General features: G+C 41.0%; 1 protein-coding gene across 25 annotated transcripts in view; it reads left to right on the forward strand.

Moving 5' to 3' along the window:
- The window catches only part of nrxn1a (neurexin 1a), a 775,979-nt gene that overhangs the window by 682,991 nt on the left and 65,821 nt on the right, over positions 1 to 27,167 (forward strand). For 15 of the 25 annotated variants that reach the window (XM_061910433.1, XM_061910435.1, XM_061910438.1 and 12 more), the window contains 2 exons: positions 2,446 to 2,535; positions 4,625 to 4,944. In XM_061910433.1, coding sequence (XP_061766417.1) covers positions 2,446 to 2,535; positions 4,625 to 4,944 — 410 coding nt within the window. The remainder of the gene's footprint in view (positions 1 to 2,445; positions 2,536 to 4,624; positions 4,945 to 27,167) is intronic. The other 10 variants (XM_061910444.1, XM_061910446.1, XM_061910447.1 and 7 more) reach the window with 1 other exon arrangement.

The following is a 27,167-nucleotide window of genomic DNA, read 5'->3' on the forward strand; positions in this document are numbered from 1 at the left end:
AATTATATTTGAGTCCATATTGTTGGCAGCGTGATGCATCATTATTTGCACATTTTATGTTATTATTAATGCTGTTAAATGATATATATTTTTTTAAATACACATTTGAATTTATATTAATTATGATTAATCACGGGTTATTATTCAATTGCATAATTTCAAATACTTAAAAAGGGCCCAATATTTTGACACAAATTCCTTTTTCTGTCAGAATGTTATACAGTTTTTATTTTATTTTTTATGTTACTTTACTATTCCTAATTTCCATGTTTATTTGAAATTCTTTCTGGTTTTATTTCGAAGTGAAATTTGCTAAAGAGTACCCCTGTTGGCATGTCCTCACTCATCTTTGCACTGACCTACGCATTTGCCTGATCACCTACCGCGTAACGACTTTAAGGTAACCAACCGCAGTTAAGGTAAAGGAGCATATTCAAATTGTGATTAAACTGTGTAAATACTTGATTAATGCAATATTTTTTGTGAATAATCATATGAGTTAAGTCATTAATTTCGACTGTCATAGTTGTTAAATCTCATACAAACAAGTTAACATTGTTATATCAGCACACTCCAAAGACTCTAATGCCAGCTGAAAAGGGGTCTAGTGAGGTGCGTGGACATCTTCGGTAATGATGCTAAAAGTCGTACATGATCATAAGTCAATGTTGCAAAAAAGACTTCATAACAAAGTTTTAGTATATTTTCCAAGTTTTTCCACAGTGCGTAATAAGGCATGATTGAGTTGTATTTCATTTCAGACATAGCCACATTGTACTCTGGGCCTGTTTTTCTGCCAGTGGAACTGGTGCTTTACAGAGAGTAAATGGGACAATGAAAAAGGAGGAGTACCTCCAAATTCTTCAGGACAACCTGAAATCATCGGCCGGATGTTGGGTCTTGGGCACAGTTGGGTGTTCCAACAGGACAATGACCCCAAACACAAAGGAATGGCTAAATCAGGCTAGAATTAAGGTTTTAGAATGGCCTTCCCAAAGACCTGACTTTAACATGTGGACAATCTCTACGAAACAAGTCCATGTCAAAAAACCAACACATTTATCTGAACTGCACCAATTTCGTCAAGAGGAGTGGTCAAAAATTCAACCAGAAGCTTGTGGATGTCTACCAAAAGCGCCTTATTGCAGTGAATCTTGCCAACAGACATGTAACCAAATATTAACATTGCTGTATGTATACTTTTGACCCAGCAGATTTGGTCACATTTTCTGTAGACCTATAATAAATTCATAAAAGAACCAAACTTCATGAATGTATTTTAGTGACCAACAAGTATGTGCTCCAATCACTCTATTGCATAAAAATAAGAGTTGTAGAAATTATTGGAGACCAACACAGCCATGACATTATGTTATTTACAAGTGTATGTAAACGTTTTATCACGACTGTAACTATGAAAAATAACTGCTATCCATTTCCTTCAACTCACTGTAGTCTAAGAACCTGACACAGTCAACTGCAGCCAAATTCCTTCAACTCAATCAGCAGGTCTTGAACCCTTTTCGGTTTTTCACGCCGGCCATTCCGCACCAAATCACTGTAAGCTACCTGATCTTTAATCTGCAGAGAGTTAATTAATGTAGTTGATGGGACAAACATTGTCAATCTGCAAGAAGAATGAAGAAGACTGAATTCAATCTTTGCAGACAATTGCAGGGGGAGAAAGCACTCAACTCTTGATTTCTATAGAGGTTATTGGCTCTAACAAAAGACCGATGCAGAGTTTGCTCTCATTTATGCCAAAGTGCTCCTCGAAAAGGTTTCTTTTGGATATTGCTACACTTATTTGGATTATAGACCAAATCCTATTGAAACACTCCAACTCGAAGCAATCATTTGTCCTCTGTGCCTTGTAGCTTTTGTCAAAGCCATTTTATTGAAGAACTTGAACATGAAGTATGTTTCTAAATTGTTTTTATCAGGTATATTGTACAATATGTTACCTAGTAGTGTTTCATTTCCTGTCAACTAGGCTATTCATTGGTATTTGCAATGTGTTAAATTGATCTTTCTGTTTAAAACCTACACCCTACCATAAATTCAAGTGATGTTTCTTGTTGAAAATGTATGTACATAACCAGCAGGAAAATATTGTTTAAAATGTGCTGAAATAAAGGATAAATGGTTTGGAGAGATATGGGTAAAGACTTTGAAAATTGTAATTTGCTTTGGTTTATAACGTAACTGTTAATCTAAAGGTTGCAGACATTCAATTTTAATTAATGTAGTTCTAATTTGCTGGCTATAATTAAAATAAAAGGATTTTGTATAAATAATGGTTCTTTAAATCTTGTTTTTGTTAAATATATTAAACATCTTTTTTAACATAAACCCTATGTGCAGTTGTTTAGCTCTACCAGTATGAACATTTAACCTTTGACCTCACAGATTGTAACCACTGAAATGTCTCTTTAAACTTTAAAGGCAACAATGATAACGAACGCCTGGCGATTGCTAGACAGCGAATCCCATTCCGACTTGGTCGAGTAGTTGACGAATGGCTACTCGACAAAGGTAAAATCACTGATTAAAATTCTAAATAGAATAATTACAGCATAATCAAGTTGTAGCAGTATTTTGTAAACACTAAACATAACTTAAACATGACTAAAATAAATGATTTGAGTAGTTAATATAATGTCTCTGTTATTTTGTAGTCAGCTGTTTTAATACGTGTGTCAACTTATGGTTAAAGGGACTATAAATATGCATTTAAATTTACAACCCAATTTGCTAAATATATCTATAAATTGCTGTAAACTTCTAAAAGATAACATAAATGTATTGTGTAGAGTGTGCTGAATTGTTAATGTCATTTGAAGCACATTTAAAAGACATGCAGGAAATTTGTGGACGGATTAGTTCCACTTGATTTCATTCTGATTAAACTGAAGTGATAAATCATAAATAGAGTGCAACATGAATTGGCGTCAGAATTTTTGAGTCCCTTTAACATATTGTGTTAAGATGTGTAGGGCTTTAAGTCAATGAACTGTAATATTAAAACAAACTAAGTGCATGCTTTGATTTTACGATGTAATAACCAGTTCATATTTTTCACATACAATGTGAAATGAACTCCCCCTTTATTTTTCGTTTCGTTTGTTTTGCTCTCATCAGCTGTCATGTCCCGTTCGTTTGTTTTTTATTATCACCATTGTTTAGTTCTTCCTCATGCAAAATATTGTTTGATTTTGCTGAAAGGGTAAAACAATTCAGTTATGGGTCCTGCCTGCCTCGTCCTTAACTAAACATTCCCCGTGCTTGCTGTTTGTAAATCCCACAAGCAAAAAAAAAACAGAAACAAATAAGAATGCATTATTTGTTTCCATATATACACTATATTGCCAAACATATTTGGCCACCTGCCTTTACTCACATATGAACTTGAAGTGCCTTTCCATGGAATTGTCCAAAATTTTTTGGTATCCTGGAGCATTCAAAGTTCCTTTCACTGGAACTAAGGGGCCAAGCCCAACCCCTGTAAAGCAACCCCACACCATAATTCCTCCTCCACCAAATTTCACGCTCGGCATAATGCAGTCCGAAACGTAGCGTTCCCCTGGCAACCTCCAATCCCAGACTGGTCCATCAGATTTCCAGATGGAAAAGTGTGATTCATCACTCCAGAGAAGGCGTCTCCACTGCTCGAGAGTCCAGTGGCAAGGTGCTTTACACCACTGCATCCACCACTTTGCAGTGGATTTGGTGATGTATGGCTTAGATGCAGCTTGCAGCCATGGAAACCCATTCCATGAAGCTCAATGCGTACTGCACGTGGGCTAATTGGAAGGTCCCATGAAGTTTGGAGCTCTGTAGCAACTGACTGTGCAGAAAGTCTTTGCACTATGCGCTTCAGCATCCGCTGACCCCTCTCTGTCAGTTTACCTGGCCTACCACTTGGTGGCTGAGTTGCTGTTGTTCCCAAACTCTTCACTTTTCTTATCTTAAAGTTGACTTTGAAATATTTAGGAGTGAGGAAATTGCACGACTGGATTTGTTGCACAGGTGGCATCCTATGACAGTTCCATGCTGGAAATCACTGAGAGGGGCCCATTCTTTCACACATGTATGTAGAAACAGTCCCCATGCCTAAGCGCTTGATTTTATACACCGGGCCAAGTGATTAGGACCCCTGATTCTCATCATTTGGATGGGTGGCCAAATACTTTTGGCAATATAGTGTATATATATATATATATTCCCATATTTTGCAAAAAGGAAGCCATGCCCTAAAACTGTCTTGTTTTATATTTAATTTCTATTGTTGAAGTTATACTCCCATACCATTCCTGCTATTGCAGGATCACATTTTCTGATTTTTTTATTGAGTTATGAGTCCCCCCCCTTGAAGCAATTTTGTGTTGACATAAATATTGTGTTTTCTATTTAATTTTGTAAATATTATTTTTCATTAAGACAGGCATGTTGTCATTGTAACTGCAATAAATTGCAAGGGTTTGCTTCCACAACCCGTAATTTATTGGTCTCATTAGCCACTGGGCAAATAATTTGTCTTTGTGTCCTTTTTTTTTATCATTTCTGTTCAGTTAAAATGTCCTCAATCCAACAGATTTGTATATGTAACATTGTTTTCCTGCAGGGCGCCAGCTTACTATCTTCAACAGCCAAACTACTATACAGATTGGTGGCCGGGAGCGAGACCGGACTAAATCCTTTCAGGGCCAGCTCTCTGGTCTCTACTATAACGGCCTGAAGGTGTTCAACATGGCTGCAGAGGGGGACCCCAACATTAAAACACAAGGCAGTGTGCGGCTTGTTGGGGAGTCGCCCTCCTCTATCACACCACAGTCGAGTACCACAGCCAATCGTTCTGAGACGTCCACGTCCATAATGGAGATAACCACCACCACGGCGTCGAGTCGGCGAGTCAAACAGACGACACCACGAGATGCTCAGCAGGTAGGCTTTGAACTTTTCCTTAATGAATGCTGTCAGTGTGCAAACAAATAGAGATCTTAGCATGAATATTTTAGAATGCTGTATTTACGCAAACAGTAACATGTAATATATGGATTAGTGTTGTCCCAATAATAAAGGGGACCACAAATACCTGATGTACATTTTGAATTCATGTTAGCTGTCTAACCATTCAAGAAATATGTACTACTAGTCTGACTATGTAGATTACCAACTACAGCTGTGTTAGTTATTTCAAAATAGTAATGTGCTGGCCATGGCTAATGTCAATTTTGTAAGTACATTAGCTCTGCAACCATTCATGAAATGAAATTGGAGTTAACTTTGTTTGTGGCAAATCTGACATTGTAGTTTGCTAGCTATAGCAGCGTTAACTATCGAGTATGACAAGCAAGTTTAAACATAAGAAGATTACATTCTCAACATGTATAATGTAGATCAGGAGTCACCAACGCAGTGCCCGCGGGCACCAGATAGCCCGTAAGGACCAGATGAGTCATCCGCTGGTCTGTTCTAAAAATAGCTCAAATAGCAGCACTTACCAGTGAGCTGCCTCTATTTTTTTAAATTGTATTTATTTACTAGCAAGCTGGTCTGGCTTTGCTCGACATTTTTAATTCTAAGAGAGACAAAATTCAAATAGAATTTGAAAATCCAAGAAATTACTTTAAAGACTTGGTCTTCACTTGTTTAAATAAATTTCATTTTTTACTTTGCTTGTTATAACTTTCAGAAAGACAATTTTAGAGAAAAAATATAAAAAAAAAATATAGGATTTTTAAACACACATACCTTTTTACCTTTAAAATTCCTTCCTCTTCTTTCCTGACAATATAAATCAATTTTCAAGTAAATTTATTTATTTTTTATTGTAAAGAATAATAAATACATTTTGATTTAGTTCTTCATTTTAGCTTTTGTTTTTTTGACGAAAATATTTGTGAAATTATTCTTCAAACTTATTATGATTAAAATTAAAAAAAAAAATTCTGGCAAATCTAGAAAATCTTTAGAATCAAATTTAAACCTTATTTCAAAGTCTTTTGAATTTCTTTTAAAAAAAAAATTCTGGAAAATCTAGAAGAAATAATGATTTTTCTCTGTTAGAAATATAGCTTGGTCCAATTTGTTATATATTCTAACAAAATGCAGATTGGATTTTAACCGATTTAAAATATGTCAACAAAATTCTAAAATTAATCTTAATCAGGAAAAATTACCAATGATGTTCCATAAATTCTTTTTTATTTTTTTTTCTAAAAGATTCAAATTAGCTAGTTTTTCTCTTCTTTTTTTCGTTTGAATTTTAAAGAGTCGAAATTGAAGATAAACTATGTTTCAAAATAATATTTTATTTTTTTTCCTGTTTTCTCCTCTTTTAAACTGTTCAATTAAGTGTTTTTTTCATCATTTATTTTCTACAAAAAACCTTCCGTATAAGGGAAAAAAAATGTACGAAGGAATGACAGACAGAAATACCCTTTTTTAAATATATGTAAAGATTTATTTATTAAAGGTAAATTGAGCAAATTGGCTATTTCTGGCAATTTATTTAAGTGTGTATCAAACTGGTAGCACATCGCATTAATCAGTACCCAAGAAGTAGCTCTTGGTTTTAAAAGGGTTGGTGACCCCTGATGTAGATTTTTGTAGGTAAATTAACTGTCTAATCATGTGTGGAATGTAGTAAATTGTAGTGAAGTCAGTTTGCTGTTAGTCTGACATCCTAGTTTACTAACTATAGCCCACTCTTACGACGTGTGATTAAACAATTTTAAAACAACATCCTAAACATGACTAATGAAAATTCTAAAAGTGCATCAGCTGTCTAACCATTCATGTAATTTCGTAAATTCTAGTGACTTCTGTTTGCTGCAAGTTTGACTTTGTAGTTTCCTACAGCCACATTAGCTAGCCCGTATGATGAGCGTTTAAAAAAATGAAAACAACAATATTCTTACAATGACTAATGTATATTTTGAAGGTGGATTAGCTGTCTAACCATTAATGCAATGTTCATCCAAAACCAGAGGGTTAAGGGTTAAAACTATGGGTAAGAGGGAGAATTGGGATTGAGCCTAAGAACTCTTGAATAATGTCACCTGTCTGCTCACTTGCTCATGTTTAATAAATTACAAGGCAGGTTGTTTGTTTTTGTAAATTCCTACCGTAGTTTCTTGCTTTTCACTTTGATACACAAATTTAATTTTAACAATGCATTTTTTTTTAAATCAAGAAAGTATGTATTATAATATTTACAAGCTAAATTAAGTCCCTCATCCCTAATAAACGCCTTTACTCTAATAGATCTCTGCGGTTAAAAAAAACACTTGGCTCTTGCAATTACTTGAGGAAATAAAAGTAAATGCCATGTTGTTGTTTTTTACCTTGAGTTGTTAGATGTAAGAGGTTGTAGTTCAATTGTTTGACTAGGGACCTAAACTATGTCTATATACGTCAAAGTGGAGTTCATGGTATGAAATATTTCTATTTATAATATATATATATATGTATATATATATATATATATATATATATATATATATATATATAAATATATATATATATATATATACATATATATATCAATCAATCATTCAATCAATGTTTACTTATATAGCCCTAAATCACTAGTGTCTCAAAGGGCTGCACAAACCAGTACGACATCCTCGGTAGGCCCACATAAGGGCAAGGAAAACTCACACCCAGTGGGACATCGGTGACAATAATGACCCAGTGGGATGTCGGTGACAATGATGACTATGAGAACATGATACTGTGAAAGATCAATCCATAATGGATCCAACACAGTCGCGAGAGTCCAGTCCAAAGCGGATTCAACACAGCAGCGAGAGTCCCGTTCACAGCGGAGCCAGCAGGAAACCATCCTAAGCGGAGGCTGATCAGCAGCGCAGAGATGTCCCCAGCCGATACACAGGCGAGCAGTACATGGCCACCGGATCTGACCGGACTCCCTCCACAAAGGAGAGTGGGACATAGAAGAAAAAGAAAAGAAACGGCAGATCAACTGGTCTAAAAAGGGAGTCTATTTAAAGGCTAGAGTATACAAATGAGTTTTAAGGTGAGACTTAAATGCTTCTACTGAGGTAGCATCTCGAACTGTTACCGGGAGGGCATTCCAGAGTACTGGAGCCCGAAATGAAAAAGCTCTACAGCCCGCAGACTTTTTTTGTGGGCTTTGGGGATCACTAATAAGCCGGAGTCCTTTGAACGCAGATTTCTTGCCGGGACATATGGTACAATACAATCGGCAAGATAGGATGGAGCTAGACCGTGTAGTATTTTATACGTAAGTAGTAAAACCTTAAAGTCACATCTTGAGTGCACAGGAAGCCAGTGCAGGTGAGCCAGTACAGGCGTAATGTGATCAAACTTTCTTGTTCTTGTCAAAAGTCTAGCAGCCGCATTTTGTACCAACTGTAATCTTTTAATGCTAGACAAGGGGAGACCCGAAAATAATACGTTACAGTAATCGAGGCGAGACGTAACAAACGCATGGATAATGATCTCAGCGTCTTTAGTGGACAGAATGGAGCAAATTTTAGCGACATTGCAGAGATGAAAGAAGGCCGTTTTAGTAACGCTTTTAATGTGTGCCTCAAAGGAGAGAGTTGGGTCGAAGATAATACCCAGATTTTTTACCGTGTCGCCTTGTTTAATTGTTTGGTTGTCAAATGTTAGAGTTGTATTATTAAATAGAGTTCGGTGTCTAGCAGGACCGATAATCAGCATTTCCGTTTTTTTGGCGTTGAGTTGCAAAAAGTTAGCGGACATCCATTGTTTAATTTCATTAAGACACGCCTCCAGCTGACTACAATCCGGCGTGTTGGTCAGCTTTAGGGGCATGTAGAGATGGGTGTCATCAGCATAACAGTGAAAGGTAACACCGTATTTGCGTATGATGTCACCTAGCGGCAGCATGTAGATGCTGAAGAGTGCAGGGCCAAGGACCGAACACTGGGGAACTCCACACGTTACCTTAACGTAGTCCGAGGTCACATTGTTATGGGAGACACACTGCATCCTATCAGTAAGATAAGAGTTAAACCAAGACAGGGCTAAGTCTGACATACCAATTCGTGTTTTGATACGTTCTAATAAAATATTATGATCGACAGTATCGAAAGCAGCGCTAAGCTCGAGGAGCAGCAACATAGATGACGCATCAGAATCCATCGTTAGTATTGATCATTAGTCATTTTTGCGAGGGCTGTCTCCGTCGAGTGATTTGCCCTGAAACCGTATTGAAAGGTTTCACATAGATTGTTAGACGCTAAGTGTTCATTTAACTGCTCCGCAACAATTTTTTCGAGGATTTTTGAAATAAAGGGAAGGTGAGACACCGGTCGGTAGTTTACCATGAGGTCAGGATTGAGGTTAGGTCTTTAAAGAAGAGGATGAATAACCGCTTTTTTGAATGCTAGGGGAACAGTGCCCGAGGAAAGTGATAAGTTTATAATATTTAGCACTGATGGACCTAATAATACAAAGAGCTCCTTGATCAGTTTCCCAGGAAGAGGGTCAAGTAAACATGTTGTTTGTTTTATTCCATTTACACGTTGTAACAATTCCTCTAATGTTATTTCCTCAAAACGAGAGAAACTATTTTGGAGGGCAGTATCCGCCGTATATACAATCGTGTCAGTGTTAATAGAACCCCGTTGTAGCTGGGACGCATTGTCTTTAATCTCCTTTCTAATGACTTCAATTTTCTTACTAAAGAATTGCATAAGGTGGAGCTACTGGAAGGAGTCCCTTGTTGGGTTAGCGATGCTACCGTACTAAACAAAAATTTAGGATCGTTTTTATTACGGTGGATGAGATTTGAGTAATAATTAGCTTTAGCTAAGGTAAGCATGCGTTTATAAGTTATTAAACCATCACTCCATGCTTGATGGTGCACCTCAAGTTTAGTCGTGCGCCATTTGCGTTCCAGCTTTCTGCATAATAATTTCTGAGCTCTAGTTTCTTCTGTAAACCACGGGGTGCGCTTTTTTGGAGCCTTTTTTAACTTTAGCGGTGCTATGTTATCAATGGTTTCGCGCAGGGCGTCGTTAAAGTTGTTAGTGAAGTTATCAATAGAGCCCACATATTTTGGGAATGGTGCCATTACCAAGGGCAGTAGGTCAGCAAGAGTTGTCGTTGTGGCCGTATTAATGTTGCGGCTGCTATAGCAGTTATTATTATTATTAGTTTGACGAACATGCGTCTGAACCTCGAATTTTATAAGGTAATGATCGGACAATACTTTAGTACACGGGAGTATCGTAACTTTGGAAACGGTGATACCCCTGACAAGCACTAGGTCTATCGTATTACCGTTGCGATGCTTGGGTTCATTTATTATTTGTGTGAGACCACAGCTATCAATTATAGTCTGGAGCGCTACGCACGGTGGGTCCGATGGGGTATTCATATGGATATTAAAGTCCCCCATTATGATTATATTATCGGCGTGTGTCACTAGATCAGCAACGAACTCTGAGAATTCATTGATAAAGTCCGAATAGGGCCCTGGGGGGCGGTAGATAACAGCCAGGTGTAGAGGCAGCGGTGTGACAGACCTCATAGTAAGCACCTCAAACGATTTATATTTATTATTTATGTTAGGACTAAGGTTAAAGTTTTCGTTGTATATTAGTGCGACCCCCCCACCCCTTTTAAGCGGACGGGCAATATGCGCATGTGTAAAGTTAGGAGGACATGCCTCATTTAGCGCAAAAAAGTTGTTTGGTTTAAGCCAGGTTTCACTGAGACCGATGACGTTAAGATTGTTGTCTCTGATGATATCATTAACTAACAACGTTTTGGGAGACAATGATCTTATGTTTAAAAAAACTATATTATAGGTATTGGGCTGTTTTAGGGAATTTTGATCAAATTATCCGTAGTAGCAATATTAATAATGTTGTGTTTATTATGCCCAGTGCATTCAGTATAATTACGACCATATCTAGGAATTGATACGACGGGAGTGTTCCGATTGTTTGATTGTTGCTCTGATAAACTGCACGCATCATGGTTAGCCTCCTCAGTAACGGGGATTTTCCGATTGTTTGTTTGTTGCTTTGATAAACTGCACGCATCATAGTTAGCCACCTCAGTAAAACACATGTCCAACTCTGAAACACTCAAAGCAGAAAAAACTTGTTCTAATTTAACTGACTCCTTAACCAGACCAGTAGTCTCGCATCTTCCATTTAAATGCGGCTGCAGGATGGAGGGAAGTGGTGTTCTGTGGGGATTAGCCTTCTGCTTTGTTTTAAGCCCCGCTCGGCATCCGCGTTTCCGATCACACCGCTGGCGTCTGCTCCGTAGACGGCCCCCGCTGCTACTAGACTCCGCTGCTTCACAGGCCGCTGGATGTAGCCGCCGACGTATTCCCATGCTGGTTAGCCATGCTGGTTAGCACGTCGAAAAAGCCCGCGTCTATCAGTCCAAAACGGCCCGATATGTCCATATCCAGAAGTGTCTGGCGGTCGTACGTGATCACAGAGTGACCACGATGCGAGCCAGCCATGAAGTCTGCAGAACTGTCCGGCATTTCCGACAAATGTTCCATCTTTAGCAAGAGCACCGCAGTGTCGCAGCCCGTCCGGGCGCCGCCATCTTGCTTTTCAATATATATATATATACATATATATATATATATATATATATATATATATATATATATATATATATATATATATATATATATACGGCAAAGTGGAGTTCATGGAATGAAATATATATATATATATATATATATATATATATATATATATATATATATATATATATATATATATATATATACATATACATATATGTATATATATACATATACATATATGTGTGTGTGTGTGTGTGTGTGTGTGTGTGTGTGTGTGTGTGTGTGTGTGTGTGTGTGAGATATTTTGGTGAAGGAAGAAAGAAGTGAAACAATTTAAGCCCATTGGCGATTATATATTATATATTTTCCATCCTTAAATGTAATTGAGTGTGACATTTGTTCACTTGAGTGAGTTGCAATGTTATTTTGAGTAAATGTAGATGATGATGCCATCAGCAAAGCAGTACACACAAAAATGATGTCATGGTGAACTCATTTAAATGGTTAACAAGGTAGAAAATATACACATCTGCATGCGGTGTAAAGGTTTTAGAGACTGTGCCCACAATCATTTGAATCATGATTTGAGTGAACTAAATATTCGGATAACATTCATTTTCTATACAGCTTGATATCCTCAGGGTCTTGGGTAAACTTAGCCTATCACAGCTGACTTTGAGCAAAAGGGGTCCACCATGGACTGGGTTACCAGCCAATTACAAGACACATATACTTTTTAATTTGTAGTATCAGTCAATCAATCAATGTTTATTTATATAGCCCTAAATCACAAGTGTCTCAAAGGGCGGCACAAGTCACAATGACATTATTGGCTCAGATCCCACATCAGGGCAAGGAAAAACTCAACCCAGTGGGATGACAATGAGAAAGGTATGATGTACTTAACACCATGCAGATGAAGTCGTAGATAAAATAATAAATACATTCATCAAATTGTTTTAAAACAGGCTTAAAGGCCTACTGAAATGAGATTTTTGTATTTAAACGGGGAAAGCAAGTCCATTCTATGTGTCATACTTGATCATTTCGCAATATTGCCATATTTTTGCTGAAAGGATTTAGTAGAGAACATCGACGATAAAGTTCGCAACTTTAGGTCGCTAATAAAAAAGCCTTGCCTTTACCGGAAGTAGCAGACGATGTGCACGTGACGTCACTGGTTGTCGGTCTCCTCCCATCCTCACATTGTTTACAATCATAGCCAGCAGCAGCTAGAGCTATTCGGACAGAGAAAGCGACAATTTCCCCATTAATTTGAGCGAGGATGAAAGATTTGTGGATGAGGAAATTTAGAGTGAAGGCCTAGAAAAAAAAAAAAAAAAGGCGAGGGCAGTGAGAGGAATTCAGATGTTTTTAGACACATTTACTGGGATAATTCTGGGAAATCCCTTATCTGCCTATTGTGTTGCTAGTGTTTTAGTGAGTTAAATAGTACCTTAAAGTTGGAGGGGTGTGGCCACGGGTGTGTAGACGCCACAGTCTCTGAGAGAAGTCACGGCAGCTGCAGGAGGACGCTGGCTCCACTGATCTCCGGTAAGAAGTGACTTATTTCCACAATTTTCTCACCGAAAACTGCTGGTTGACATGTAGTCGGGATCCATGTTCTCTTGACCGCTCTGATCCATAGTAAAGCTTCACCTCCGGGAATTTTAAACAAGGAAACACAGTGTGTTTGTGTGTCTAAAGGCTAAAAGCTTCCCACCTCCATCTTTCTACTTTGACTTCTTCATTATTAATTGAACAAATTGCAAAAGATTCAGCAACACAGATGTCCAAAATACTGTGTAATTGCGCGATGAAAAGAGACAAATTTTAGCCGTGTGTGGTGCTGGGCTAATATGTCCCCTCCAACCAATGACATCACAAACACGCATCATCATTTTTCAACAGGAAACTCCGCGGGAATTTTAAAATTGTAATTTAGTATACTAACCCAGCCGTATTGGCATGTGTTGCAATGTTAATATTTCATCATTGATATATAAACTATCAGACTGCGTGGTCGGTAGTTGTAGGTTTCAGTAGGCCTTTAAAGAGGAACTTTTTTTTTTTTTTTTTTGCATTCGAAATATTCAAAAAATTCGATCAAAAGTCCGCTTACAATGGAGCCTATGAGAGCCGCGCGATTACGCCTACAAAGCCCTTAAAAAAACATCCAAACACCACCATTAAGGTTTTACCGTATATACATGATGTAAGAACAGTATATATGTTTAATAGGGACGGCGTGGCGCAGTGGGGAGAGTGGCCGTGCGCAACCCGAGTGTCCCTGGTTCAATTCCCACCTAGTACCAACCTCGTCACGTCCGTTGTGTCCTGAGCAAGACACTTCACCCTTGCTCCTGATGGGTGCTGGTTGGCGCCTTGCATGGCAGCTCCCTCCATCAGTGTGTGAATGTGTGTGTGAATGGGTAAATGTGGAAGTAGTGTCAAAGCGCTTTGAGTACCTTGAAGGTAGAAAAGCGCTATACAAGTACAACCCATTTATCATTATTTATATGTAATGTAGTAATAGGTGCATTCATAATAAAATTTGATATTTACGTGTTTTGATAATTTTAAGCATACGCGGAGCATTAATTCAAAAAACGCATCATGTTTGTTTTTGTTTTTCTTCATTACCGATTATTACTCACTGCAAACTTAATGAGAGCTAACAAACATAATAAAACATAATTTACCAACTTGTCGGAATACCTACTCAGACGGCTTTTGTCCAGGTGAGATGCATGATTTGTGATCAACAATAAACTTACAGGGAGCAGGGAAGCGAGGAAGCAGCCGACTACTCAGTGATGTAAATATAGGAGCACACGGTAGTGATCACAAAGCCGCTATAAATTGTTTGTCTGCGTTAGCGCTTATAATAACAATTACACTATTGCTTGGGGAATATTCAAATCACAAAATGTAAATGGAAAATTGTTGGCGGTTTTTGAATGGTTACTTATTGGATTTTATGGGCGAAATAGAGGAGCTCCCATTGGCTACGGTGTAAGCAGACTTTTATTTACGTTTACTTAATATTTAGAATGCATTAAAAAAATATATTCTGAACAATAGGCACAATTCCAAAAAAGTGCAGTTCCCCTATAAGTTGATTAGATATGTATTCTTATGATAAACAAAGGGGGGTATATCAGTGCAGAAATGTCTTTGTTCAGATTCTACCTGACGACCTTTCCACAGAGAGCGTGTGCAGTGTGACATCGCAGTCTCAGGACATCGCGTTGTGTCTGGTTTCTGTTAAAAAACAGATGGTGCATTGACAGTGTGACATACTACTTACACTCTACCCTTGAAAGGCTCTCATTTTGACACTGTCTTGTTGCTGATTTTCCCCTCTGATGGCAATTTTAACATGGTCAAACCCTATACATTGAAAGTCTCTGCAATGACTGTCTGCAATGAATCAAAACCTGTCGAAGAAAAACGGGGGGGAAAAATGGGAGTAAGAGAGCAAGGACTGGTATGTAGTGGAGCATTGAGAGCCTCTGACAGTGATTGATCCCCAGCCGTGACATGACGCGTGAAGTCCTGGCATCTACGCAAGCCTCACGGTTAGACGAGATCTAACAAACTGCACTCACTGAACCTTCAATCAGGGCAGAATTTTGGTTCTCTGACCTCGCTATCTAATGTAGCATCACCCTGTGTGCAGCATTCAGCTCACATCCTTTTTGTGATCGTCCATGTACTAGCTCTATTTTCTACCTTTAGGCATCAATGTGATTGTCTTGGTCCTGGCTGGGATTATAGTTTTACAAGCTAAGGCTATCTTAGATGTAACATTAATCCTGCATTCGCCAGTATTCAGTCCTTGGTTTTATCTTAAGTTGAAATCACTGCCAAAGGCAACTAAATGTATGCAGTACAGGTTCTTGAACTGAAGCACAATATGATAAGATACTTCCAGATGATCCAGTCCAGTTTTGAAATTATTAAACATAATAACCCTGGCTATGTTATTACCATTTAACGATAAAGAATAAATTGCATGTTTTTTTTAAGGATTTAGTTTACATCGTAGTCTTCTGATCGCAGTGCTTTGGGCGATCTCGTAACTTTTTGTTACAGTGGGATTGATATTGGTACTAAAAGGGCTCAGCAGCTATACGATGAAGAACGGGAGGTTTATGTGCAAGAAGCTCACAAAAAATAGTTCTCCGTAACCCTTTGATGACTTACTTTGAGGTGGTTCAAGCAGACAGCTTGGCAGACAAACGCGGTAAGCAGGAGCCAGAAGGTATGAATTCTGATTTTTTAAATTTATGTGCAAGGAATCACACTACAGGACAGAAGGGGCACAACATACAACAAAGTCAGTGTAGAAAACATACATTGTTTGTAATGTTTTACAGGTGGGAGAAGGGAACATTTGCATTTGTTTCAGACATGCTTAATAGGTTACGTTGCGGAACATCACAAGTTTACTTTTGCATAAGTCAACGAGCAGTCGGAAGAAGCAGAGTTTACAAACCCCGTTTCCATATGAGTTGGGACATTTTGTTAGATGTAAATATAAACATAATACAATGATTTGCAAATCATTTTCAACCCATATTCAGTTGAATATGCTACAAAGACAACATATTTGATGTTCAGGATGATAAACCTTTTTTTTTTGCAAATATCATTAACTTTAGAATGTGATGGCAGCAACATGTGACAAAGAAGTTGGGAAAGGTGGCAATAAATACTGATAAAGTTGAGGAATGATCATCAAACACTTATATGGAACATCCCGCAGGCTAATTGGGAACAGTTGGGTGCCATGATTGGGTATAAAAACTGCTTACATGAAATGCTAAGTAATTCACAAACAAAGATGGGTTGAGGGTCACCAATTTGTAAGCAAATTGTCGAACAGTTTTAGAACAACATTTCTCAACTAGCTATTGCAAGGAATTTAGGGATTTTACCATCTACGGTCCGTAAAATCACCAAAAAGTTCAGAAAATCTGGAGAAATCCCTGCGATTATATTACGGACTTTTGATCCCTCTGGCGGTACTGCATCAAAAACCGACATCTGTGTGTAAAGGATATCACCACATGGGCTCAGGAACACTTCATAAAACCACTGTCAGTAACTACAGTTGGTTGCTACATCTGTAAGTGCAAGTTAAAACTCTATTATGCAAAGCCAAACCCATTTATCAACAACACCAAAGAATGACGCTGGTTTTGCTGGGCCCGAGCTCACCTAAGATGAACTGATGCAAAGTGGAAAGGTGTTCTGTGGTCTCACGAGTCCACATTTCAAAGTATATTTGGAAACAGAGGATGGGGTGTCCACTAGAACAAAGAGGAAAAGAACTATTCGGATTGTTATAGGCGCAAAGTTCAAAAGCCAGCATCTGTGATGGTATGGGGGTGTGTCAGTGCCCAAGGCATGTGTAATTTACACATCTGTGAAGGCACCATTAATGCTGAAAGGTCCATACAGGTTTTGGAGCAACATATGTTGTCATTCAAGCAATGTTATCATGGACACCCCTGCTTATTTCAGCGAGACAAGTGTTACAACAGCGTGGCTTCCTAAAAAAAGAGTGCGGGTACTTTCCTGGCCCGCCTGCAGTCCAGACTTGTCTCCCATGGAAAATATGTGACGCATTATGAAGCGTAAAATACGACAGCTCGCCCCATCCTTGTTTGTGAATTACTTAGCATTTCATGGAAGCTGCTTTTATACCCAATCATGGCACCCACCTGTTCCCAATTAGCCTGCACACCTGTGGGATGTTCCAAATAAGTGTCTGATGAGAATTTCTCAACTTTATCAGTATTCATTGCCACCTTTCCCAACTTCTTTGTCACTTGTTGCTGGCATCATATTCTAAAGTTAATGATTATTTGAAACAAAAAAAAAGTTTATCAGTTTGAACATCAAATATGTTGTCTTTGTAGTATATTCAACTGAATATGGGTTGAAAAGGATTTGCAAATCATTGTATTCCGTTTATATTTACATCTAACACAATTTCCCAACTAATATGGAAACAGGGTTTGTATTTAATCCTCACCAATGCTAGCAATATCAATATTTAGAGCTGTAAAATCAAAGTTGTATCCCACTGAAGCAAGCACCCTACAGTATGTACTGTCGTTGTGTTCCCTGTCAAAGTCAAGTAGTCAGTAGTTTTAGTACGGTTTCACTGCAATTCTGCCACGTTGCTTTGCTACTGTTTTTTCACGACTGGTTTGATTGGCATTGGGGTTGGATGATTTTCTCCAACAGAGGATGATTAACATTTGCATGTGGTCGTTTCACAACAATATCAGTTCAATCAATAAATCAGAGTTTATTTATATAGCCCTTATTGACAGGTGTCTCAAAGGGCTGCACAAACAGCAACAACATCGCCGTCCCCGCATCAGGGCGATTAAAATCTCAACCCAACGGGAACATTGAAAACGTTAACGTCCATGATAATTTTGCTTGGATGACAACATACGTTCCTCCAAAACGTCCATGTGGCTTTCAGCATTAATGGTGCCTTCACAGATGTGTGAGTTACCCAAGCCTTGGGCACTAATACACCCCCATACCATTGCAGATGCTGGCTTTTGAACTTCGCGCCTAGAACAATCCGGATTGTTAGACCACAGAACCCTTTTCCACTTTGCATCAGTCCATCTTAGAGCTTATGAGCTCGGGCGCAGCAAAGGCGGCGGTTTTTCTGGGTGTTGTTGATAAATGGCTTTGGCTTTGCATAGTAGAGTTTAACTTGCACTTACAGATGTAGCGACCAACTGTAGTTACTGACAGTAGTTTTCTGAAGTGTTCCTGTGCCCATGTGGTGATATTCTTTACACACTGATGTCAGTTTTTGATGCACTACCGCCGGAGGGATCCAAGGTCACGGGCATTCAACGTTACATGCAGTGATTTCTCCAGATTCTCTGAACCTTTTGATGATATTACAGACCTGAGATGGTAAAATCCCTAAATTCCTTGCAATAGCTGGTTGAGAAATGTTGTTCCTAAACTGTTCAACAATTTGCTCAGGCATTTTTTCACAAAGTGGTGACCCTCGCCCCATCCTTGTTTGTGAATGACTGAGCATTTCATTGAAGCTGCTTTTATACCCAATCATGGCACCCACCTGTTCCCAATTAGCCTGTTCTGTCATGATCCGTGGTCCGGATTATGTTTTGTTTAGTTATGTTCTGTTAGTGTGTGAATGTGAGTGTGAATGTTGTTTGTCTATCTGTGTTGGCCCTGCGATGAGGTGGCGACTTGTCCAGGGTGTATCCCGCCTTCTGCCCGATTGTAGCTGAGATAGACGCCAGCGCCCCCCGCGACCCCGAAAGGGAATAAGCGGTAGAGGATGGATGGATGGATGTTCTGTTAGTTTTGGATTCCTTTAGTTCCTGTTTGTGCACCTCCTGAGTTTAGTCACCATGGTTACTTATGATTTTCACCTGCCTCTGTTGTTTGGGACACACCTGTTTGTAAAGAAGAGACACTATTTAAGCCTGCCTATGTTGTTCATTCGTCCTGGCTTCTTTGTTTGCTCCATGCAACTGTTACGTTTTGATTTTCCTGATTCTTGCTTCTGTGTTTCCTATGCTAAGTTTTGCCTTAGCTTCCGCGTGCAATGGGCACGCATCCTTTTTGCTTATTTTCGCTTTGGTTAGGATTTATGATAAATAAATCATCTGCTACCTCACGCTGTCCATTATGCATTCCTTGGAGAACAATCCTTGCATAAATACGCGACCACGCCGTGACATGTTTACCTGTGGGATTTTCCAAATAAGTGTTTGACAAGCATTCCTCAACTTTCTCAGTATTTTTGCCACTTGTGCCAGCTTTTTTGAAACATTTTGTAAGCATCAAACTCCAAATGAGTTAATATTTACAAAAATTTCAATGTTAAGTATCTTGTCTTTGCAGTCTATGAATATAGGTTAAAAATGATTTGCAAATCATTGTATTCTGTTTTTATTTACGATTTTAACAACGTGCAGACTTCACTGGTTTTTGGTTTGTACTGTCGATGTGGACCTAGAGCTGCAAAATTAATAACAATTTAATCACGATCACCATTGTTGCTGCCATGATTTATAAGGGTGATCGTCGCTGATTTTACCATTTATAAAACAAGCTCAGCTGGAAAATAAATCAAGCACTTTCACAAAGAACAGCGGTTTGTCTTGAAGCATCCTGAAGCGACACTTTCCCACACCAGAGGTTATTGTGTATGCGCATAGAGCTCCATGACCACGCCGATTACCTGGCCGGCTGACGTTAAAGGGGAACATTATCACAATTTCTGAAGGGTTAAAACCAATAAAAATCAGTTCACAGTGGCTTATTATATTTTTCAAAGTTTTTCTCAAAATTGTACCCATTACGCAATATCCCGAAAAACGGCTTCAAAGTGTTTGATTTTAACGATTGTTATATCCACCCGTCCATTATCCTGTGACGTCACAGCGTGACCACACAGAAACAAACATGCCGGGTAGCACAGAAAGGTATAGCAATATTAGCTCGGATTCAGACTCAGAATTTCAGCGCCGTAAGCGATTCAACAGATTACGCATGTATTGAAACGGATGGTTGGAGTGTGGAGGCAGGTAGCGAAAATGAAATTGAAGAAGAAACTGAAGCTATTAAGCCATATCACGACAGACAGCGGCACGGGAGGAAGCGAGGACAAATTCAGCGATCGCCTTCTAAGATTGGTATGTGTTTGTTTGGCATTAAATGTGGGTGGAGGGAAAGGCTGGATGCAAATATAGCTACAAATGAGGCATAATGATGCAATATGTATATATCCATCCATCAATCATCTTCCGCTTATCCGAGGTCGGGTCGCGGGGGCAGCAGCCTAAGCAGGGAAGCCCAGACTTCCCTCTCTCCAGCCACTTCATCTAGCTCTTCCCGGGGGATCCCGAGGCGTTCCCAGGCCAGCCGGGAGACATAGTCTTCCCAACGTGTCCTGGGTCTTCCCCGTGGCTTCCTACCAGCTGGACGTGCCCTAAACACCTCCCTAGGGAGGCATTCGGGTGGCATCCTGACCAGATGCCCGAACCACCTCATCTGGCTCCTCTCGATGTGGAGGAGCAGCGGCTTTACGTTGAACTCCTCCCGGATGGCAGAGCTTCTCACCATATCTCTAAGGGAGAGCCCCGCCACCCGGCGGAGGAAACTCATTTCGGCCACTTGTACCCGTGATCTTATCCTTTCGGTCATGACCATAGGTGAGGATGGGAACGTAGATCGACCGGTAAATTGAGAGCTTTGCCTTCCGGCTCAGCTCCTTCTTCACCACAACGGATCGATACAACGTCCGCATTACTGAAGACGCCGCACCGATCTGCCTGTCGATCTCACGATCCACTCTTCCCCCACTCGTGAACAAGACTCCTAGGTACTTGAACTCCTCCACTTGGGGCAGGGTCTCCTCCCCAACCCGGAGATGGCACTCCACCCTTTTCCGGGCTAAAACCATGGACTCGGACTTGGAGGTGCTGATTCTCATTCCGGTCGCTTCGCACTCAGCTGCGAACCGATCCAGTGAGAGCTGGAGATCCCGGCCAGATGAAGCCATCAGGACCACATCATCTGCAAAAACCAGAGACCTAATCCCGTGGCCACCAAACCGGATCCCCTCAAAGCCTTGGCTGCGCCTAGAAATTCTGTCCATTAAAGTTATGAACAGAATCGGTGACAAAGGACAGCCTTGGCGGAGTCCAACCCTCACTGGAAACGTGTCCGACTTACTGCCAGCAATGCGGACCAAGCTCTGACACTGATCGTACAGGGAGCGGACTGCCACAATAAGACAATCCGGGACCCCATACTCTCTGAGCACTCCCCACAGGACTTCCCGACGGACACGGTCGAATGCCTTCTCCAAGTCCACAAAGCACATGTAGACTGGTTGGGCAAGCTCCCATGCACCCACAAGAATCCTGCCGACAGTATAGAGCTGGTCCACAGTTCCACGACCAGGACGAAAACCACACTGTTCCTCCTGAATTTGAGGTTCGACTACCCGGCGTAGCCTCCTCTCCAGTACACCTGAATAAACCTTACCGGGAAGGCTGAGGAGTGTGATCCCACGATAGTTGGAACACACCCTCCGGTCCCCCTTCTTAAAGAGAGGGACCACCACCCCGGTCTGCCAATCCAGATGTACTCCCCCCGATGTCCACGCGATGCTGCAGAGTCTTGTCAACCAAGACAGCCCCACAGCATCCAGAGCCTTAAGGAACTCCAGGCGGATCTCATCCTCCCCCGGGGCCTTGCCGCCGAGGAGCTTTTTAACTACCTCAGTGACCTCAGCCCCAGAAATAGGAGAGCCCACCACAGAATCCTCAGGCACCGCTTCCTCAAAGGAAGACGTGTTGGTGGGATTGAGGAGGTCTTCGAAGTATTCCCTCCACCGATCCACAACATCCGCAGTCGAAGTCAGCAGAACACCATCCGCACCATACACGGTGTTGATAGTGCACTGCTTCCCCTTCCTGAGGCGGCGTATGGTGGTCCAGAATCGCTTCGAAGCCGTCCGGAAGTCGTTTTCCATGGCTTCCCCGAACTCTTCCCATGTCCGAGTTTTTGCCTCCGCGACCGCTAAAGCTGCACACCGCTTGGCCCTTCGGTACCCGTCCATTGCCTCCGGAGTCCTATGAGCCAAAAGAACCCGATAGGACTCCTTCTTCAGCTTGACGGCATCCCTCACTGCTGGTGTCCACCAACGGGTTCTGGGATTACCGCCACGACAGGCACCAACAACCTTGCGGCCAAGCTCCAATCAGCCGCCTCGACAATAGAGGTTCGGAACATGGTCCACTCGGACTCAATGTCCCGCACCTCCCTTGTGACATGTTCAAAGTTCTCCCGGAGGTGTGAATTGAAACTCTCTCTGACAGGAGACTGCCAGACGTTCCCAGCGGACCCTCACAATGCGCTTGGGCCTGCCAGCTCTGTCCGGCATCCTCCCCCACCATCGCAGCCAACTCACCACCAGGTGGTGATCGGTAGAAAGCTCCGCCCCTCTCTTCACCCGAGTGTCCAGAACATGAGGCCGCAAATCCGATGACACAACTACAAAGTCGATCATGGAACTGCGGCCTAGGGTGTCCTGATGCCAAGTGCACATATGGACACCCTTATGTTTGAACATGGTGTTTGTTATGGACAATCCGTGACGAGCACAAAAGTCCAATAACAAAACACCACTCGGGTTTAGATCCGGGCGACCATTCTTCCCAATCACGCCTCTCCAGGTTTCACTGTTGTTGCCAACATGAGCGTTGAAGTCCCCCAGTAGGACAAGGGAATCACCTGGGGGAGCACTTTCCAGTACTCCCTCGAGTGTACCCAAAAAGGGTGGGTATTCTGAACTGCTGTTTGGTGCATAAGCACAAACAACAGTCAGGACCCGTCCCCCCACCCGAAGGCGAAGGGAAGCTACCCTCTCGTCCACTGGGTTGAACTCCAACGTGCAGGCTTTGAGCCGGGGGGCAACGAGAATTGCCACCCCAGCCCGTCGCCTCTCACTGCCGGCAACGCCAGAATGGAAGAGGGTCCAGTCCCTCTCAAGAGAACTGGTTCCAGAGCCCTTGCTGTGCGTCGAGGTGAGTCCGACTATATCCAGCCGGAACTTCTCTACCTCGCGGACTCGCTCAGGCTCTTTCCCACCCAGTGAAGTGACGTTCCACGTCCCCAGAGCTAACTTCTGTAGCAGAGGATCGGACCGCCAAGTGCCCTGCCTTCGGCTGCCACCCAGTTCACAATGCACCCGACCTCTATGGCCCCTCCTATGAGTGGTGAGCCCATTGGAGGGATGACCCACGTTGCCTCTTTGGGCTGTGCCCGGCCGGGCCCCATGGGGACAGGCCCGGCCACCAGGCGCTCGCCATCGTGCCCCAACTCCAGGCCTGGCTCCAGAGCGGGGCCCCGGTGACCCGCGTCCGGGCAAGGGAAATCTGAGTTCATTTTGTTGTAATTCCATAGAAGTCTTTGAGCTGCTCTTTGTCTGATCACTCACCTAGGACCTGTTTGTCTTGGGAGACCCTACCAGGGGGCATGAAAGCCCCCAGACAACATAGCTCCTAGGATCATTGGGACACGCAAACTCCTCTACCACGGTAAGGTAGCAGCTCAGAGAGGAGTAATGTATATATGTATGTATGTATATACAGCTACCCTAAATAGCATGTTAGCATCAGTTAGCTTGCAGTCATGCCATGACCAAATATGTTTGATTAGCACACTCCACATAAGTCAATAACATCAACAAAACTCACCTTTTTGCATTCATGCACAACGTTATAAGTTTGGTGGACAAAATGAGACAGAAAAAGAAGTGGCATAAATCATATCCAGGGGGTTTACCTCGCTCGTCTGCGGGAAGAGACTGCCGTCGTCCCTGAATAGCTCGCACTCCGGCAGATTCAGTGGGGGTCTCTTTTCCAATATTGCAGATTTCGTTGACTTTATCGTTGGAAATGCATCTGCTTTGCGTGTCTCAGGATATCAACACATTCTTGCCATCTCTGTCGTAGCATAGCTGTCGTCTGTAAAGTGTGCGGAACAAACGAGGGACTTTCGCATCTTTCGGCCACTGGTGCAACTTGAATCCGTCTCTGTTCGTGTTGTTACACCCTCCGGCATGATGTCTCCAAGGTACGGAAAACAGTCGAAAAAACGGAAAATAACAGCTGATTTAACTTGGTGCGTGTAATAAGATTGAGAAAATGATGGATTGCTTCATGTTGTGACGTCACGGCCGAAAGGTCATCGCTCGACAGGCAATCAATATAAAGGCGTTTAAATCGCCAAATTCACCCTTTTAGAGTTCGGAAATCGGTTGTAAAAACATATGGTCTTTTTTCTGTAACATCAAGGTATATATTGACGCTTACATAGGTCTGGTGATAGTGTTCCCCTTCAACAAACTAGGCTGCTTCGGCCGGTCACCTTGTTTCAATTCCGTGGAGTCTAACGGCGTGCGTTAAACACGGCATAGCTGCTATGAGACGGCAACAGGTGTGGACACTTGCCCAACACGCTGCTCTGCTCATCTCCTTGGAGTCATACTAGCAGGACTCACAGCTATCCATCATGCTAAACAGAGTCTGGAGACAACTTACGCTCGACTGCCAACTGTTCTCGCCAATGCTTTCCTGAGACGTGGAATGCATGCATCTGCATTCACCCGCATATGTGCAATGCATATAAATCCAGGGATTGCAGAAAAGTAATTGGACATTGAAGGGCTCTTTCACGTGAGTACAATCATACTAAATAACGTTGTATTTTTGTTTGTTTCACACGACACACAATCAAATGTAAGATAAGGTCAAGCCGGAGTGTCCAAATGTTGATGTGCAGGTCACCTGCAGATCGGGACTGTTTTTTTTACGCCTAATCCCCATAAAAATTAAAGGCATCATGTACAAAACCCAAAACCAGTGAAGTCGGCACGTTGTGTAAATCGTAAATAAAAACAGAATACGATGATCGGCAAATCATTTTCAACTTAGATTCTATTAAATACACTGCAAAGATAAGATATTTAATGTTGGAACTAAGAAACTGATTTTTCATTTTTTTTTTGCAAATAATCATTAAGTTAGAATTTAATGGTCGCAACAAATTCCCAAAAAAATGGCACATAGGGCATTTTTACCACTGTGTTACATGACCTTTCCTTGTAACAATACTCAGTAAACCTTTGGGAACTGTCAAAACTAATTTTTGAAACTTTTCAGGCGAAATTATTTCCCATTCATGCTTGATGTACAGTTTAAGTTGCCGTTTACGTGCCTTGATTTCTCCAGATTTTCAATCAATCAATGATTATTTATGTAACCCTAAATCACTAGTGTCTCAAAGGGCTGCACAAACCACAACATCCTCAGTAGAGCCCACATATTTTCTGAACCTTTTAATCATATTACGGACCGTAGATGGTGAAATCCCTAAATTTCTTGCAATAGCACGTTGAAAAATGTTTTTAAACAATTTGCTCGCGCATTAGTTGACAAAGTGGTGACCCTCGCCCCATCCTTGTTTGTGAATGACCGAGCATTTTCATGGAAGCTGCTTTTATACCCAATCATGGCACTGACCTGTTCCCAATTAGCCTGTTCACCTGTGGGATGTTCCAAATAAGTGTTTGATGAGCATCCCTCAACTCTGTCTTTTTTGCAACTTGTGCCTTTTTTGAAACATGTTGCAGGCATCTAATTCCAAATGAGCTAATATCTGCAAATAATGACAAAGTTTACCAATTCGAATGTGAAGTATCTTTGCAGTCTTTTCAATTGAATATACCGTATTTCCTTAAATTGCCGTAGGGCATATAGTATGCGCCTGCCTAGAATTACTGCCGGGTCAAACTCGCTTCCCAAAATAATTAGCGCATGCTTAGTATTACCGCCTGGTCTCGAGTGACACTTCCCCTGTCATCATTTTCAAAATGGAGGGGGCTGATTTCAACACCGGTAATTTGAAATCGGATAAAGGGAAGAAAATGAAGAGCTATTTAGTAGGATTTCAGGTCCAAGCTTACATCACACTCAAATTTTTACTGCATACCTTTGGTAAGTGCCGGAGTGAGAAGAGGTTTTAAAATAATTAGCGCATGCTTACTTTTACCGCATGCCTTTGGTAAGTGCAGGAGTGAGAAGAGGTTTTAAATTCAAGGAAATACGATAGGTTGAAAAAGATTTGCAAATCATTGTATTTTCTTTTTATTTGCGATTTACAGAACGTGCCAACTTCACAGGTTTTGGGTTTTGTAATGGAAAAAAAGCCTAAATGGTAGTATTAACCATGAACGAAAATGATGTGTTTTTAAATATGTGGATAATGTTTATTTGGGAGTTTTAGTTCACTATTTCATAAAAATGTGCATGATGACGTCAAGTTCACATGCCTCCCCCCACCTCCAGGACCTCATTATCGCAAGTAGATTGCCCGCCTGTGGGAAATACTATGTTTTACAAAAAAAATATGAATAATTGTGATTAACAGTTGTGATTTCAATATTGATAAACAATAATCGTAATCATTTTATCCTGACCATAATTCAGACAGCATAAAACAGAAATTGATATGTAGTGTAATTGAGTACTCATGTTTTTGTTTTGTTTTTTATACTCTTGTTTAACTATATTTATATCAATTCCAGTTTTTGGCTTACACATGACGTCGTTCCTTATCTAGTCTCGTATTTACAAACCACACCAAAGTGTTTAATGAATTCATGAGTGTGCACCGTCACCGCGCCATGGTGTAACAAGACATGCCATAATACAAGGACCGTCTGTATGCGGGTACACGCATATGTATTGGTGTATTGCAGAACTTAAGTGTTTTTTGGCTCAAAATGATTCCATATACGTTGTGGTCAGTGGTCTTGTATTGAGATACTTGAGGCCCAATCATGCTCTTTGCCCACTCGGTGCCGACAGATGGCAGAGGAGCCAATGTTGCAGACCTGCAAAGGCCCCTGGCCTGCAGCATTCGCTCCCAATGACACACCGTATCCATCATCTTAGCGTCACCAGGGGCCGTTATGGAAACTACCCTTCGACAT

The sequence above is a fragment of the Nerophis ophidion genome, linkage group LG09, assembly GCF_033978795.1.
Source record: "Nerophis ophidion isolate RoL-2023_Sa linkage group LG09, RoL_Noph_v1.0, whole genome shotgun sequence".
NCBI lineage: Eukaryota > Metazoa > Chordata > Actinopteri > Syngnathiformes > Syngnathidae > Nerophis > Nerophis ophidion.